This window comes from Mycteria americana, chromosome 1 (genome assembly GCF_035582795.1).
Source record: "Mycteria americana isolate JAX WOST 10 ecotype Jacksonville Zoo and Gardens chromosome 1, USCA_MyAme_1.0, whole genome shotgun sequence".
Taxonomy (NCBI): domain Eukaryota; kingdom Metazoa; phylum Chordata; class Aves; order Ciconiiformes; family Ciconiidae; genus Mycteria; species Mycteria americana.
This window is the reverse complement of record NC_134365.1, coordinates 48,902,144-48,917,349: the sequence shown is the minus strand read 5'-3', so window position 1 is coordinate 48,917,349 and position 15,206 is coordinate 48,902,144. Positions and strand designations below refer to the sequence as shown.

Here is a 15,206-nt window from a genome sequence, read left to right as displayed (position 1 = left end):
ATTTTGTATCATGACTGGCAAATAAGCTTATGGTGCAAAATATAGCTGCCTTTAAGAGCTGCAATTTTGCATGCACAGGACATTTGTAAAAAATATAACTAATTAATTTATCAGTTGTTTATTTCAAACATTAGTTAATCTCTGTAAAACACATGATGAGGATCTTGACAGATAGTTTGCTGGTTTTTCAGCAGACTGCTAGAAAAAGGCCTGTTCTTGACCTGCTATTTCTTGTGTCTAACTCATATGATCCCTTTTCTGCTAATTTTCCCTTAATTACCAGTGATTCAAAAAATCTTAGACCTTTGCATCTCTTTTGCAAATGATAGTGTCATGATTCTGTTACAGACTGGCTATGTCCTCTGTCACATGCCAAACATTATCTATAATACAGGAATAGAAGTCATGTGCCATTGAAGCTGATGATCCTTAGTATTCCTGTCATATCAGTCTTAATCTTGTTAGATTTTTTTGTTCCCACTATTCATATTTGAAGTTTGTTCCATAAATTCATCATTTAATAGTAGGAGACTTTATTATAATTTCCAGTTTAAATTTATTTATAGGCAGTTGTACACATTTGTTCTTGTGCCAGTATTGGCCTATAATTTAAACACAAGGGAAGAAAAACAATAGTTATGGTGACAGGAATGTTGATAGATTGAATCCATTTCCCCATCCTTGTGCTTTGCTAGACTTTAGCTATTTTAGATTGCTGTTATCTGGACTCCCCATTTCTCTGTTGTTTTAGTAGTGTTTGTTACACTGCTTTGATTTGAATTAATTTGGGACATGGAGTAACTGAAAGTGTATAAAGCTTTTCAGCAGCAGTATTGTTAATGCCTTTTCTGAAGGCATGACTTCATTTATTTCGTTAAGAAATACCTCAGGTGATGCACCCTACGATCACATTTGCGTTTTTCTCTTTTGCATATATTATTTTCTGTCTTGTGATATATTTAGGTCTTCTGGTCTTCCTTCATTTTGAATCGATGAACTTCTAATGCCACAATTTTTTCTTATTAGTTCCTCTGTGCATCCCTTTTTTCCTCATTTCTGTAGCTCCAGGACGTATGTTTTCTGTTTCATTTACTCCTGTCGTCAGTGCCTCCTAATCTGGCATCACTGCTTTTTTTTTTTAGAGAGAGAGAGAGAGATAAAACAAGATTTTGCGAAGGTAATTAATGAAAGTTGTAAATTATATCAGTTTAAGGACTGATAACTAGAAGTCTACTAGACATCTCCTTCTAAACTCATAAGTTTACTTCAACACAACTGTTAGTTTTCCAGATAGTCGTGCCTCAAATATGTGAAGTGCAGATAAGAAGATACACCACACTTTTGTTGTTTGTTTAGGAAATCAGTTACTTCATTAAGGAGTGGTATCAGATTAATCTGCCACAACTGTATTTACTAAATTAATTCCTGAGGCTTCTCTATGTTGCCTAATGCTTTTCAGATATCTATCCTTTCTTAATGCTCTTTAGTTTGAATTGAAACATTGGTTACTCGGTATTTAATAATCAGCTTGAAAAATCAGGCTGCTTGGAAGTATATCACTTAATTATGAAAATTCTTTTTAAAAAGAACAAAAGAACTACACTGTCATGAGTCTTGGCACTTACAACCTGTATTTGTGTTACCAATCCCGATGTACTAGACAGTATATAAATATATAAGTAAGACTTCTTATTTCCAAAAGTGTTTACAGTCGTCTTATTTTTTTTTTTTTTTTAGTTTAGTTTAAGAGCAAGTTATTGCGGTAATGGTTTTAAGAAAATTCACTAATAAAAATTGTGTTTAATTTAGAATCCTGTTCTGTGCCGACCTGTGTATCTGTTCCTATGTGTATGCAATGCTGCAAACAAAAATATGTTTAAGCAGAGAGGATAGGAATTGTGTTTTGAACACAGCTGAAGTGTGTTTTGTAATGACTAAAAAAGAAAACATATTTTTGGCACTGCTTTTTCTTTGCAGGGTTGGGAGCAGTTTTGTGCTTAGGATGCCATTTTGTTTGTTTCTGGTTTTGTATTTTTTTAAGCTCACCAAAATCAACCTTGAGGCACAGAAAGTGGAACAGGAATTAAGAGATGAACTGTCAAAGAGTGTAAGTAAGGCAGTAAGTGATGCAGATAGACGACAAATCATGGACCTAGAGAAGCGTGAGATGGAGCTCAAGATTGAAGTATCAAAGTAAGTGTTGAAGTAACAAATTTTGAATGCAGTAGGTTCGGAAGCATGCAAAAATTTAGGCTATATAGGCTTATGTAATACACTACTTATGTATTACTAACAGATAATTTACAGTGCCTCATTTTTTGGCATTTATATATGCCAAATTTGGAATTGAAAATGCTTCATTTAATTCATTACTATAAAGAAAGTAATTTGCTTCATTTTGATTTGAACAAGGAATTAAGTGCGGGCCTGGATAGACATGGGTAAGTATGTACTTAGATACTTATTAGTAGTACTTTTAAACTAATTAATTAAGGTTTATTTTGTTTCTGTGCCACAACCTCCCTTAAATGTATGAAAATCTCATAAAAGAAATTGGAACGCAATTTTTACTTTCAAAGAGTCATAGATATCTCGAAGATGAAACTGCAGTTGGGCGGGGTGCCATTTACTTAAAAGATATTAACTTTGTATGCGTAAATTGAAAAACTGACCTTTTTAGATACATTGATATGGACATTTGTCTTTGAGTAAATAATGTAATCCTGTTATATTCCTAAAACAGCAAAGTCTGTGGGGATATTTGCAGTGATTTTTTACACTGAAAATGAATTATTAGAGTTGGGGAAGCAGAGAAAGGATTTGAGAATGAAACTTTTTGATCATTTATGTCCTGAAGTGGAAGAGAAATAGCGGACAGAGATGCTTAGTTCAGGTAAAAACAATGGCATTGTTTTCCTGGAGTAGGTTACTGCTACCAAACTTCTGTATAACTTACAGGAAAATGTCCTGTGAAAAAGTTGAGAGGCAATACAGAAGAATTTTCATAACAAGGACTCTGAGTGGTAGAGAAGAGTATGCTGAAAAGAAGAAAGCCTTCAAATATTTTGATAGGAGGAAACATACTAAACATATTTTCTTAGCATCTTCTATGTAGAAAAACTTAATAGGTTATTCAGTGGTTTCAAGTGACACAATACCCTTGTTTTTCCTGCAAGGTTAAGAGAACTGTCTGATGTAGCAAAAATGCAAGTTGAAGCTCTGGAGGCACGCCAGCAATACAGAGATAAAGAAGTGGAATCTCTTAGAATGCAAATTTTAGACTATCAGGTAAAATTCAACCTTTATTAACACTGCAGTTCAGATTTTTTTCCGTGGAGTGAGAAGAAATGAAGTAATTTTACAGTGAATTAAGAAACTGCAAAAGCATTTCAGAAGGATCTTAGCAAGCTGGTCTTTGTAGTGGCCATACCCTTTCAGGAGTTCTATATTACATTTATTATTCCCTTCTCCATTTTTTCCATTTCTAGCTGTACAGCTATTACAGATCCTGAGCTTTTTTCCGTGTTATTTAGGTAATATTTATTCCTGTATGATTAATAGCTCATGGTCAATATTGAAATATAATATCAGGAAAGTTTGATCTTTTTTACAAGACAAGCAATTACTTGTACATCTTGAAGATTTGCAGTAGACTTATATTGCTTTGTTATTAGCTGAAACAATTTCTTGGAATTTGGTTTCACGTTCTAGAATGGTTTGAATCCCTAAATACAACGCTTTTGTCAGCTTTTACGTTACCATATTATCTAAGTTTAGGTATACATTTCTTCCTCATTTCCTGGTGTTTTGGAAAGATACAGTTTTTAAGATCAGTATCTGAAAAGGTGTACTTTAAAATGTGGCTGTAGAAACAATAGTGGAAAAATAAAAAGCTGGTTTTAGAGGCTAATTCTTGCTCTTATCTATGGAATAAAATACATGCAATATATAAAATATAAAAAAATAATAGCTTGTTTATATTTACATATACAGTGCTAATGCAGGGTAATATGTTAATACATATTCAAAATGAAAAATATATTTGTTCTATATATTTTGTTCTTAGGCACAGTCAGATGAAAAAGCAGTTATTGCAAAACTGCATCAACATGTCATAGCCCTTCAAGGTAGTGAATCTGTTGCTGTAGGCAAATTGGAAACGCTTAAATTGAAACTACAGAAGATGGAGATCCATAATCTACGTTTAGAGCAGAAGCTTGATGAGAGAGAGCAAGCCTTGTATTTTGCCCGACTGGAAGGAAGAAACAGAGCCAAACATCTACAACAGACAGTTCAGTCTTTGCGGCGACAGTTTAGTGGTGCTCTGCCTTTAGCACAGCAAGAAAAATTCTCTAAAACAATGATTCAGCTACAGAATGACAAACTGAAGATTCTGGAAGAAGTTCAGCATGCCCAGCAGGAGCGTCGAAATGCAGAAAACAGAGCATTAGAGATGGACTTAAAACTGAAAAGTTTAGAAGAATTAATAAGTGCATTGAAGGATGCAAGAGGAGCTCAAAAGGTTTGCTATTTTACAACTTTGAATAGCTTTGTTCATCTGATCTGCATTTAAATTACATTTCAGTTCAGCTTGTTCCCTAAACGTCTGTTTTAATATAGAACTTAATGATTTCATACTACACTTTGTTAGAATATGACAGCTATCATTTTTTGTTTTCCTATTTTAAAAAAGTAATACATCATTAGTTATTTGCCCTGTAAAAGTCAGCGCAGTCACATTTACTAATTTTCTTTTGTGCCCAATTAAGTGTCATAGGAAGTAGAGGCTAACTATGAATTCAGTTATATTAAATTGAATTAAATTATGAATTGAATTAAATTATGAATGAAATTAAATTAAACACAGAGTAGCATTCTGAAGTTCTGTTCCATGAGCTTGCATTGAAGTCTTCACTACAGATGCATGTCTTTTTAAATAAATCCAGGGGCAATAATTTAGGCAGCGTGGTCAGAAATGTTATTATACTCATATAATTCTACTTAATCATATTTTGCTATTGTAAACAATGTTGCCTTGAAATTTGCATAAGGCTTTCTCACTTCTCTTCCAGATCACTGTGTATTATATAGTATGGTTATATCTGTCATGACTAAAGATGTCTGCATGTAAGCAATGGTTGTAGGGCTCTTGGCATGTTTTAGTTTTAAGCCAGTTTTCAAATATTTTTCTAGAGCATTTTGACATAAATATATCTGTTATTCTTAATACATGTGCAATTTTGAATACATGCAGTTTTTAATAGTTTTTAAAATCTTTGCTTTTTAGAAAAGTCAACCAAACTTCTTGCATGCTTTTTTTGTTCAGCCTGGACAGATGCATAGGGTATAGCTTATAAATAAATTGCAAAACAATTTATTTGCAATGCATTTCTGTCAGTGTAGGGGAAACCTGTTGCCACTCCAATTGTCTGCTGCACTTTTCAGTCATTCCTCTTGCAGTTTCTTACTCTTGCCATGCCTCCTCACTCAAGAGAAGTGAAGAAGCTTAAAAAGGCAGAACCTCTTTCTTCCTGTGGGTTGGATAAGTGCCACACTGCCTTAAAGTCAAAGAGTGTAGCTTCATCTAGTTGGCCTGTGGGTTTGGTAAATATAATAGTGTATCATTCATTATTAGGTAATTGAATGGCATATGAAGATGGAGGAACTCCATCTGCAGGAACTTAAACTCAATCGAGAGTTAGTCAAGCAAAAGGAAGAGGTGAAGTATTTGCGTAATATAATTTCTGAATATGAACGTACAATCAATAATCTGGAAGAAGAAATTGTACAGCAGAACAAGGTATGTATTTCTGCATGCTATTAGAAAAACAGCTATTCCTTATTTCACTACGTGATTTTAGAAAGGAAGATTCTTTGTAGTAAGTTTTTAACATAAATGTTTGTATCTTGGTTCCATAATTCTTTTTAGTAGCACATTTGAGTATTTTACATTTTGGTATCTCTTTTTTTTTCTGTTTAAGTTGGTTATAAAATTCCCATTGCCTTCAATAAATAAAATACCTTTATCAAACATTTGTTACAGTTTCATGAAGAAAGGCAAATGGCTTGGGACCAGAGGGAAGTAGAACTGCAGCGCCAATTAGACCTGTATGATCATCAACAAAATGAAATACTTAGTACAGCTCTAAAGGTACATGCACTGAATTAACTAAAAATAGACTCATAAGCACATTTTTCGGAGCGGTCAGATTACATGAACATGAATCTTTCTGTGCAGTTAGAAGAGGCTACAGGATCAGTTCCAGACCCTAGTTTGCCACTCCCAAAACAACTTGAGTTGGCTTTGAGAAAGATTCGGGAGCATATTCGAACAATCCTGGAAACTAAGGCAACCTGCAAATTACTGGAGGAGGTAATTAAATGTATAAATTATCATATAACGGGACAAAGTTTGTATTTCTATGGCCTTTAATTTTTTTTATATATACTAAATATCCTTTTATAATGTCACTTAAATGTGTCCAATCCCTTAGAGGTATATAACACAGAGAAAATGTAAATAATATAATCACACCATGACTAAAATGAAATATTTTTTCCACTGGAACAAATTATTGGGGAAAATTTTTGAATATTTTAGAACATTGAATATTTTAGAATTTATATTTAGTAGGGTAAGATGCTTTTGCTGTACAAAATTCAGTTGACTATAGCTAGTTAAATTTAGCAAGTGTTACATTAAACTTAACAAGTAGCATAGCAAAATCCTTTTATCTTGGATTGCTAAATTGAAATTCTGTTACAGAAGATACTTTTCGGTTCTTAAGAAATTTGAAAAACACCAGCTTCTTAATTTGGTAGCACAAAATGAGTTGCCTAAGTGTCTTGTGCCAAGCAAATAATACATAAATACACAGTAATGATATTCTGGGACTTTTTTCACCTAATAGTAATCCCATACAGCCAGAACTGAGTGCAAAACATTTTGTGTTTATAAGTGCATTTAGACAAATCTTTCTGGTACATTTTTTAAAAAGTAAGATTTTTTTTGCAGTGTTTGAATGCTGGAAATGCAACAATTGCCTTTCGTTGTAGAAATTAAAAGAAAAGGAAACTGCTCTGTGGAAAGCTGAACAAAATGTTTTATCAAGAGACAAAGTTATAAATGAACTAAGACTTCAATTACCTGCAACATCAGAAAGAGAGAAAATAATGGCTGAATTAGGCAAACAAGAAGATGACCCAGAGTACCGTCATGCCATAAAAATTGCTCATCAAACCATTGCAAATATGCAAGCACGATTAAATCAAAAGGAGGAAGTGTTAAAAAAATACCAACGTTTGCTTGCTAAAGCAAGAGAGGTAGTTAAGTTTTTTGCACAAAATTTCTTCCATTTTTAAGTTGTTTTAGTTGATTCTTTGTTTATTTCATTGCTAGCGAAATCTTAAAAAGTTTCTGACCTCAGAGGTAACAGAACAGAGACAATTAGTAAATTTTTATGTAGAAAGTTTGCATAGAATTTTTTAACTTCTTAAAATAGGAGGCTTGCTCAGTCAAGAGGTTATGTGTATGATGTCTGTCTAGAAATTAAATTAGTGTGACAGGAAGAAAATTAAAATTCTGCTGTGAGAAGTGGTCTCAGTATATTGTATATTGTATATTTATATGGGATTTTCCAGTACTTGCAACAATGATCTCTGGACGGCATCTTGTAGTGAATTTGGAAGGTACAGGAAAGACATGCATTTATGGAAAATATGCTTCTTAAAGTATATTTTAAATTAAAGCATATTTTAAAGCATAAACAGTGTACCTAAGCATACTTTACATTATTTAAGCATACTTTATATTCTTTATTCTTTATACCATTAAAGCATATTTTAAAGCATAAACCTTGTGTCTAAGAGGTACTTCAAGACTAAACATGCATCAGTTTTAGTGTGTTTGGATCAAGAGCACACTTCCAAAGCAGACTTATCTTCTTCACTTAGTGTGCTTTGGTTAACATGTGTAGCTACTTCTTCTGGGAGAAATCAAGTTTTTTGGTTTGGAACTAAACCAGAAGATGCAGTCTGAAAATGAGCCTACTGTACTCTGTCTGCTAGCAGACATTCAGTCCACGGGATCCCACTGTAGTCCAATGTAAATAGACCTGTATGTCTATTTACATACAGTAGTACGTAGTATGGATATCACTATCCATATTGACAGTCAGAGTTGGTGAGGACTAACACCAACTGTTTTGCTCTCCAGCTCCTGTCCTGTTGCACCATACTACTTGGTACATAGCTTAAAACTGCAATAGTAGATTTTTTCCCAATATTGTTAAAAAGGAAAAAAAAATAATTGATTATAGCAAGAAGAAAAGAATTTTTAAAACTGCCAGAATTAGAGGAAAATTTGGGGAGCAATACTGAGCAATGAGTGAGCAATCAACATGAAGGTACTGTAGTTTCATGACTTTCTGGAATAGCGTGCATGAGTAGAGTTATATTTTTATTTTGAACTAACAGGATCAAGAGGAAATAGCAAAGAAGCATGAAGAAGACCTTAGAGTTCTACACCAGAAGTTAAATTTGCATACTGACAATTCCCTTAATAAATTCAAACAGACTGCTTTGGTGAGTTATGTGTATTTCTGGGATTAGTGAAGTTGTTCCCAAATTTTAAAAATTGTTGCTCAAAAGGACAGTTTTGCAGTCAAAAGTAAGTAATAAATGATGACAGAAAAAATAAATGGGTGGTTGATACAGAATTATTGTGTTATTCTTGAGAGAATTCGCAAGAGATGCATTAGAATTCAAGTGTAAAAAAACAAAGTTACCACCTCAGTACATATGAGCATTTTTCATATCATCCTTATTTATGGAGACTTCTAGGAGAGAAAAGTATATTTTGTTTTCTGTTCTTTTCATTTGATCTGTGGTTATGTTAAACTAACCCATTTCAATACAAATTTTCTCTTGACATTTTATAACAAGGTGAAACCTGTATTTAACTGGTTATTCTGTAGATCATTAGATGCACAGAGCTCTTTTCAAACCAGTGTGACTGCTTTCTTTGTGGACTAAGAATCACATCTCAGTAAATAAACGTTAGATATTAATGCTTGGTTATATTCAGGATTGAGTTTAAAATGCATCACTAATGCTTACCTTTGATTTAAAGCTTAAAGTGTTTCTCACATGTATTTGTTCTGTTTTACAGGAGTTAGTGGAAAAGACTTCTTTTTCACTTTCCAACAACAAACATTTTCTCCGCTTAGCTGAAATGGAGCAAACTGTAGCAGAACAGGATAATTCTCTTGCTTCACTTGTTGGAAAATTAAAGAAAACATCATCTGATTTGGAGAAACAAAAACAAATTACTTTAATGAAAATCAAAGAGTTTGAGACTATCAGAGCCCAGTAAGTTTTTAGACTGTTAACATAAGTCACAATTGGATTGGATCAAGGCAATTATGTATTGTTGCTACAGGACTGGTCTATCAAATTGAACATGGTTTTGCTGAATTTAAGATTTGGCTGAAAAAACTAACTCAAAAGAGTTACTATGGTTGGTAATTGTAAATTATTTTTATTCTGTAGCCCTTTATCGCAGCTAATACTGAAAAACTGGCTTGGAAAAATGCCTTTCAGTTGTTAGCTTTGTGCCATTCAGTGAAAAAGAAAGTATTCAAGGAGTCTTAGTATGAGTTGTCTTTAAGCTACTGTTATACTTGCTGGTTTGTGTTTTGGGTTTTTTTTCCCCGATACATCCATTTGGTCTTGCTGCCTAACAAGTTTAAACTCACAAAAATTTAACCCCTATTTAAAAGGAGAAAAGTATGATGCTTTCTTTACCTGTTAGGGCCAGGAATTAGAATGAACAATGCTCTAATCTCATTTTGCTGATCTTCTTGAGTAATTTTCTTATTAAATGGAGGCCGCCTTTGTTGAGTCAGTCTTTTTTTGCTGTTTCCAAATCTATGTGTCATTTGCTTTAACAAAAAATATAACATCGTGCCCGTTGTTATTTATTTGGAGTTTGCTAACTTAATTATTGCAGTGTACCCTATTAATGCTTATTTTTTATTAGCCTTCAGGAAAAGCACACAGTTGATGTGGAACAACTAAAAGATGAAGCAAATGAATTGAGGAACATGTTATCTCAGATGGAGAAGGAATTAGCAAATGTGAAAGCTGAACTAGAGGTCCAAAAAGAAGCAAATAATAGAGCACCCACAGCAACGCTGAAAAACCTGGTGGAACAGCTGAAGAGCCAGTTAGCCATAAAAGAGAAGCAGCAGAAAGTTAGTCAACAAAACTTAATCCCTGTGTCACATAAATACTTAATGTTGCTTAATACTTAAGAATTCTATGTATAGTACAGCAGGAGGTAGACTGTAATTGCATACTATAACATAATAAAATATAATTGCCTTTTTTTGTTTTGTAATGTTCATATTAGCAGCTTCTTCACTTAAAAGAACTTGAATTTATTATTTTCAGGCTTTGAGTAAAGCACTTCTGGAACTCCGAGCAGAAATGACTGCTAATGCTGAACAGCAGATTATTTCTGCTGCATCACAAAAAGAGGCATGTATGAATGTCCAGGAGATTGTCGACAGACAAACAAAGGGGCTTACGGTGAGTACTAGGTAATATCATTGTATTGCCTTGTTGTATTGTTGATAATCCTGATTTTGGGGGGTTGCTGTTTTGTTTGTTTTCTTTTAGACACAGATAGAGGAATTAAATGATCAGATTACGAAACTTACAGATAACCTTAAAATAAGTAAAACCAGGGAAAGTTCTTTGTCTGATGAAAAGGATGAGTTGAACCAAGAACTTCAGAGGAAACAAAAAGCATTTGCTAAAATGTTGACAGAAAAAAATGAAATGGAAAAAGAAAACGAAGAGCTGAAGAAACGGATTAGGAGGCTAAGCAATAGCATTCAGGTAGAAGTGATTTTTAAAAATATGTTCCATCTTGGTCAAGTTTCTGCATAGATGTGCTGGTTTTGGGGGGAAAGATTAAGTACTTTTGGCAGGCATTGAGACTTATACTTGATTTAAAAATTTATGTTTGCTCATCAGCTGGGTTACATGTGAGCTATTAGCTTCTGCTGTTGGAGGCATGCCTCAAATAAAAGCAAGAGGATGAAAAATACTTGCTCCTTGAAATATGTTTGAAAGAGTCTGAGGACTTGAATTACCACTTTCAAAGCTTCTTTGAAAAATGGAATTTTGTGATCTTCCTTGCTGTCCTTATTTCCAATTTCAGAAGAAAAGTAAAGGATTTGCAGTAGAAATGTCTAATTTTTTTTTCTAATTCAGCTACTTGCTGCTGATTATTCAGTTTAGAATGCAAAGTTACATTCCAATACTTCAATAATTTAAAGATAATTTTAAAAAGATCATTTAGGTTGTAAACTAATTCTGCCAATTGGAATTCAAGTGCTTATTTTTTGAGTGGAGAAAAATACTCAGGTAGCGGTCATGAAACTTTAAGTTTGTAAAAGTTTGTAATTTTTCAGAGTAAAGCTGATGAACAAAACCTGATAGATGCACTTCAGAAAAAAATTAAAAAGTTGGAAAGTGAACTTGAGAAGAAGTGTGAAGAAACAGAAAAAAAAGGTGTAAGAGAAGACAAGGTATGTGATATTCAGATCATGGCTTTGAAAGGCATCATCAGCCTAGGTCTAGGCTTTTCAACTCTCCCTATTGCATCTAAAACAAACCAACCAACCAAACAAACTTGATAAGAAAAGCAGTTTCATGACTGTAACTTCTTCCTGTTTCCCTCTTTGTCACTGCTCTTGTTGCTTAGTACTGGTATATTAATGTTTTCCTGCCCTTCTTGTAGAATTAAAGATCCGTTACAAATCTTGGAAAACTAAGATTTTATAGGTAGCAGTGAAATTGATTCAGTAAGTGCTGTCAAATGTGCATTTGTGACATCAATGCAATGATAAAAACATGAAGTACTTAGGAGCAAAAGTGTGAATCCTAAAAGGGATGATGTCTGTATCGTGATTATTCTTCACAATAGTGATCTCCACATACAAGAGTTTCTGAGCGATTGGAGATGGGTTCATTTTACCAGTTGTTTGTTTGGTGTTTTTCTTGTTATTTTACTACTTCAGTAACTAACTAGTGGTTTGTCATAGTAATCATAAAGTATACTGGAATATTATAGCGTGCTTGTATGATGACATTCAGACTATTTATGATATTAAATATTATTCCAGGCCTGCACTTATGCTTCCAATTAATTTGAGGCTTTTTAAATACCTGTTGCTTAGTGTCTAGAGATATTTTTCTCAAAACTTGGCACGTTTTTTCCTTTTTCCAAGATTTTGCTTTCTGTCTGTCCCTTAGTAGCAGTAACTTTAGAATGAAGACAGAAAAGAAGGTACAGGGGCTAACTGGAGAAGGGAAAAGTCCAATTTAAAAAAAAAAAAAAATGCTTACAGGAATATTGACTGATATTTCAGTAGCCATTTGTGATCACATAGGTACAGGTTTTAACTGTTGTATAATTTATAGTTACTGAATTGTAGCTTTAAGTAGAGATTCCATTTCTCATAGGAAAAAATAAACTAAAATGACCAATCGTACAGCTGTGCAGCAGGGACATATAAACTCCTGGTGAGCTACAGAAGACAGATCTGCTGTAAATTGGCATAGAAAAACACTTCTTTTTCTTTAATCTGTCTTTACTAATGTGTAATTCAAAGTAAAAGGATACATTGCACTAGCACGTCTAATTTCATAAAACGTGTCACTCCTTTTTTGTAAAATGAATATTAAAAGCTAAGGAAGAACTTGGTAATAGCATTAAACTGCATCAGCTTTATACACCAGTCATTACAGCATACTTAAGGTATCCAGCTGGGCCTGCTATTTACCTTATGGTAAATAAGGTAAATAATATATGCCTGCTATGGCTTCATGTTTTAAATTGACAGTTGAAGAATGTATCATTCTTGGTTTTCTAATGTGTTGGCTTATTTTGCTTTAAGAAAAAAATTGAAAAATAAACACATAATTTGTTTATGTGCTTCACAGATCTCCAAGGAGGAAATAATTAGATGGGAAGAAGGTAAAAAATGGCAAATCAGAATGGAAGGACTGCGGAACAAACTAAGGGAAAAGGAAAAAGAAGCAGATGCTTTAGCCAAACAGTTGAATACATTGAAGGAAATTTATACCAAGTGAGTTGGTTTTAATAGATTCAGCTACAAAATTATGACATAAGGGAAATCCAAATATGTTTGCCACGTAATAATTATAACAGTTTGTTATGTTTATAAGATTGATGTCTAGAATTTGACATTGCTATTGAGATTAAAAGGATTAGCTAATTTTCAAGCAGCAGGCTACTGCTGTAGTATCCTTTCCCTTGTAGAAGCCAACAACCTTTATTACAAGAAACTCTCTGAATAAAACTAATTAAAGTCCTTTATTATGCTTCTTGTATACAGCAGTCTGTTATTCCCATGAAACAAATAACGGCTTTATGAAGACAGGCTGTTTCTCACCGCTGTGTTATTTAGTCAGATTGCTAGGCTTGAATACTGTGCTACTGTTATACGTAGTGCTACTACAGTACTGATGGGTCTAGGATTATGACATGGAAGCCTTTAAAAAAAAACACATGCGCAAACCCTCTGCAAATGCTATGTTTACTTCAGTACAGTAATGGCAGGGTTTTAATGATAAAAGATGCAGAAGAGAAAGGAAACTGTGATGGCAATTGTAGCTGTTGTTAGATTGTGGTTTGAAACTGCTTCAAAACAGCATTTATTCTTAGCAAGTCCTGCATGAGTTTCACATAAAACACAGGCAAGACCAGCAAGTGGTTTGTGACATGCTTGATACTGACTTAATGTTCATTGTTTTTTCCAGGTTTAGTTTTTGGGTTTTGGTTGGGGTTTTTTTTTTCGTAAAGCTGTACTGTCTATAACGTAACCTTATTAAACAGAAAAGGGGGTGTGGCTCAGTGAGCACATAAATTGCAAATGTGGATTCTTTAAGACAGAAAATATTTTCTCCTAAAGAAAGCAAGTTAGCAAATAAATGTTAAATTTAAATTTACTGGATGTTGCAGGACTGAAAAAGAGAAAATTGCTCTACAGAAGAAACTGAAAACTACTGGTGTCACTGTTGACCGTGTTGTTGGAGTAAGAGCCTCAGAGACTGAAAAAGAACTGGAAGAACTAAGAAAACGGAATCTAGATTTAGAAAATGAAGTTGCTCACATGAGGTGAGAGGCATTTTAAAAGAATCTATAAAAACTAAAAAACGTAAATGGGGAAAAAATCAGTGGAAAGAGATAGGTAGTGTCTATTAGACCAACTGATTCAATAAGGAAAAAAACAGATGGGAATTTCAAAAATTCTTCTTTAAGTCTGTGACGAGCAAACTTAAAGCTACTTGGGAGCAATTGTGCGTGTGCAGAGAATATGCAGCATTGGTTCATTATTCTAAAAAGCTAAATAATATGAAAGACATCTGGCTTCTATTGTGTAAAATTATAATTACAGTTTAGAGGTGGTGAAAGTGACTGGAACTGCTAAGTTGCAGTTAGGCAGTGTATTCTTAGTCAGTGTATCACAGTGGATAGTGTACCTGAGTAATAGAAGCTGTACACATCTCAAAAGAGCAGATTCCTTTTGCCAAAGTAAGTACTTTTGATTCACGGGGATTGGTTGAAATAGTGTATATGGTATATGGCTAACATTGATTTAGAATAACTACCCCAGTAATACTAGAAAATCCAGTCTACTAATCCAGAAGTGCCTGGGGTTTTTTACCTTAAGGGATGTTTTTCTGCATTAATAGCCATTCTTTTGTTTTGGCTTGATTCATTTTTTTATGTAGAACACAGCAAGCAGTCCCACGAGATTCTGTTATAGAAGAATTACATTTCAAAAATCAGTACCTCCAGGAAAAGCTTCATGCATTGCAGAGGCAATGTTCGAGAGAGACATATTCTAGACCCTCGGTAAGTTTATAATATAACCATATTACCTAGAGGAATCACACCTAGTGAACAAAAATATTTGTTATGTATTTGGTATTCTGTGTCATTTAGCTGGTTTTATTTCAAACGATAGTATTCTAGAACTGGATATTAAATACTCAGCTTTTAGTGTTTTTAAAAAACACAACGAAACAAACCCCAAAAAACCAAAACTTATAGTTTCTGTGTTCTACAGGTAGAAGCTGAAATATTCAGCGTCCTAGCATATGTGGAG

General features: G+C 33.6%; 1 protein-coding gene across 7 annotated transcripts in view; it reads left to right on the top strand.

Annotated features, from left to right (window-relative positions):
* CEP290 (centrosomal protein 290) overlaps window positions 1-15,206 on the top strand; it is a 57,121-nt gene that overhangs the window by 29,413 nt on the left and 12,502 nt on the right. For 6 of the 7 annotated variants that reach the window (XM_075496564.1, XM_075496574.1, XM_075496545.1 and 3 more), the window contains 16 exons: window positions 2,042-2,193; window positions 3,177-3,288; window positions 4,067-4,522; window positions 5,636-5,800; window positions 6,044-6,151; window positions 6,239-6,373; window positions 7,057-7,323; window positions 8,476-8,583; window positions 9,170-9,369; window positions 10,040-10,253; window positions 10,453-10,590; window positions 10,681-10,902; window positions 11,481-11,597; window positions 13,015-13,160; window positions 14,057-14,212; window positions 14,830-14,953. In XM_075496564.1, coding sequence (XP_075352679.1) covers window positions 2,042-2,193; window positions 3,177-3,288; window positions 4,067-4,522; window positions 5,636-5,800; window positions 6,044-6,151; window positions 6,239-6,373; window positions 7,057-7,323; window positions 8,476-8,583; window positions 9,170-9,369; window positions 10,040-10,253; window positions 10,453-10,590; window positions 10,681-10,902; window positions 11,481-11,597; window positions 13,015-13,160; window positions 14,057-14,212; window positions 14,830-14,953 — 2,820 coding nt within the window. The remainder of the gene's footprint in view (window positions 1-2,041; window positions 2,194-3,176; window positions 3,289-4,066; window positions 4,523-5,635; window positions 5,801-6,043; window positions 6,152-6,238; window positions 6,374-7,056; window positions 7,324-8,475; window positions 8,584-9,169; window positions 9,370-10,039; window positions 10,254-10,452; window positions 10,591-10,680; window positions 10,903-11,480; window positions 11,598-13,014; window positions 13,161-14,056; window positions 14,213-14,829; window positions 14,954-15,206) is intronic. The other variant, XM_075496554.1, reaches the window with a different exon arrangement.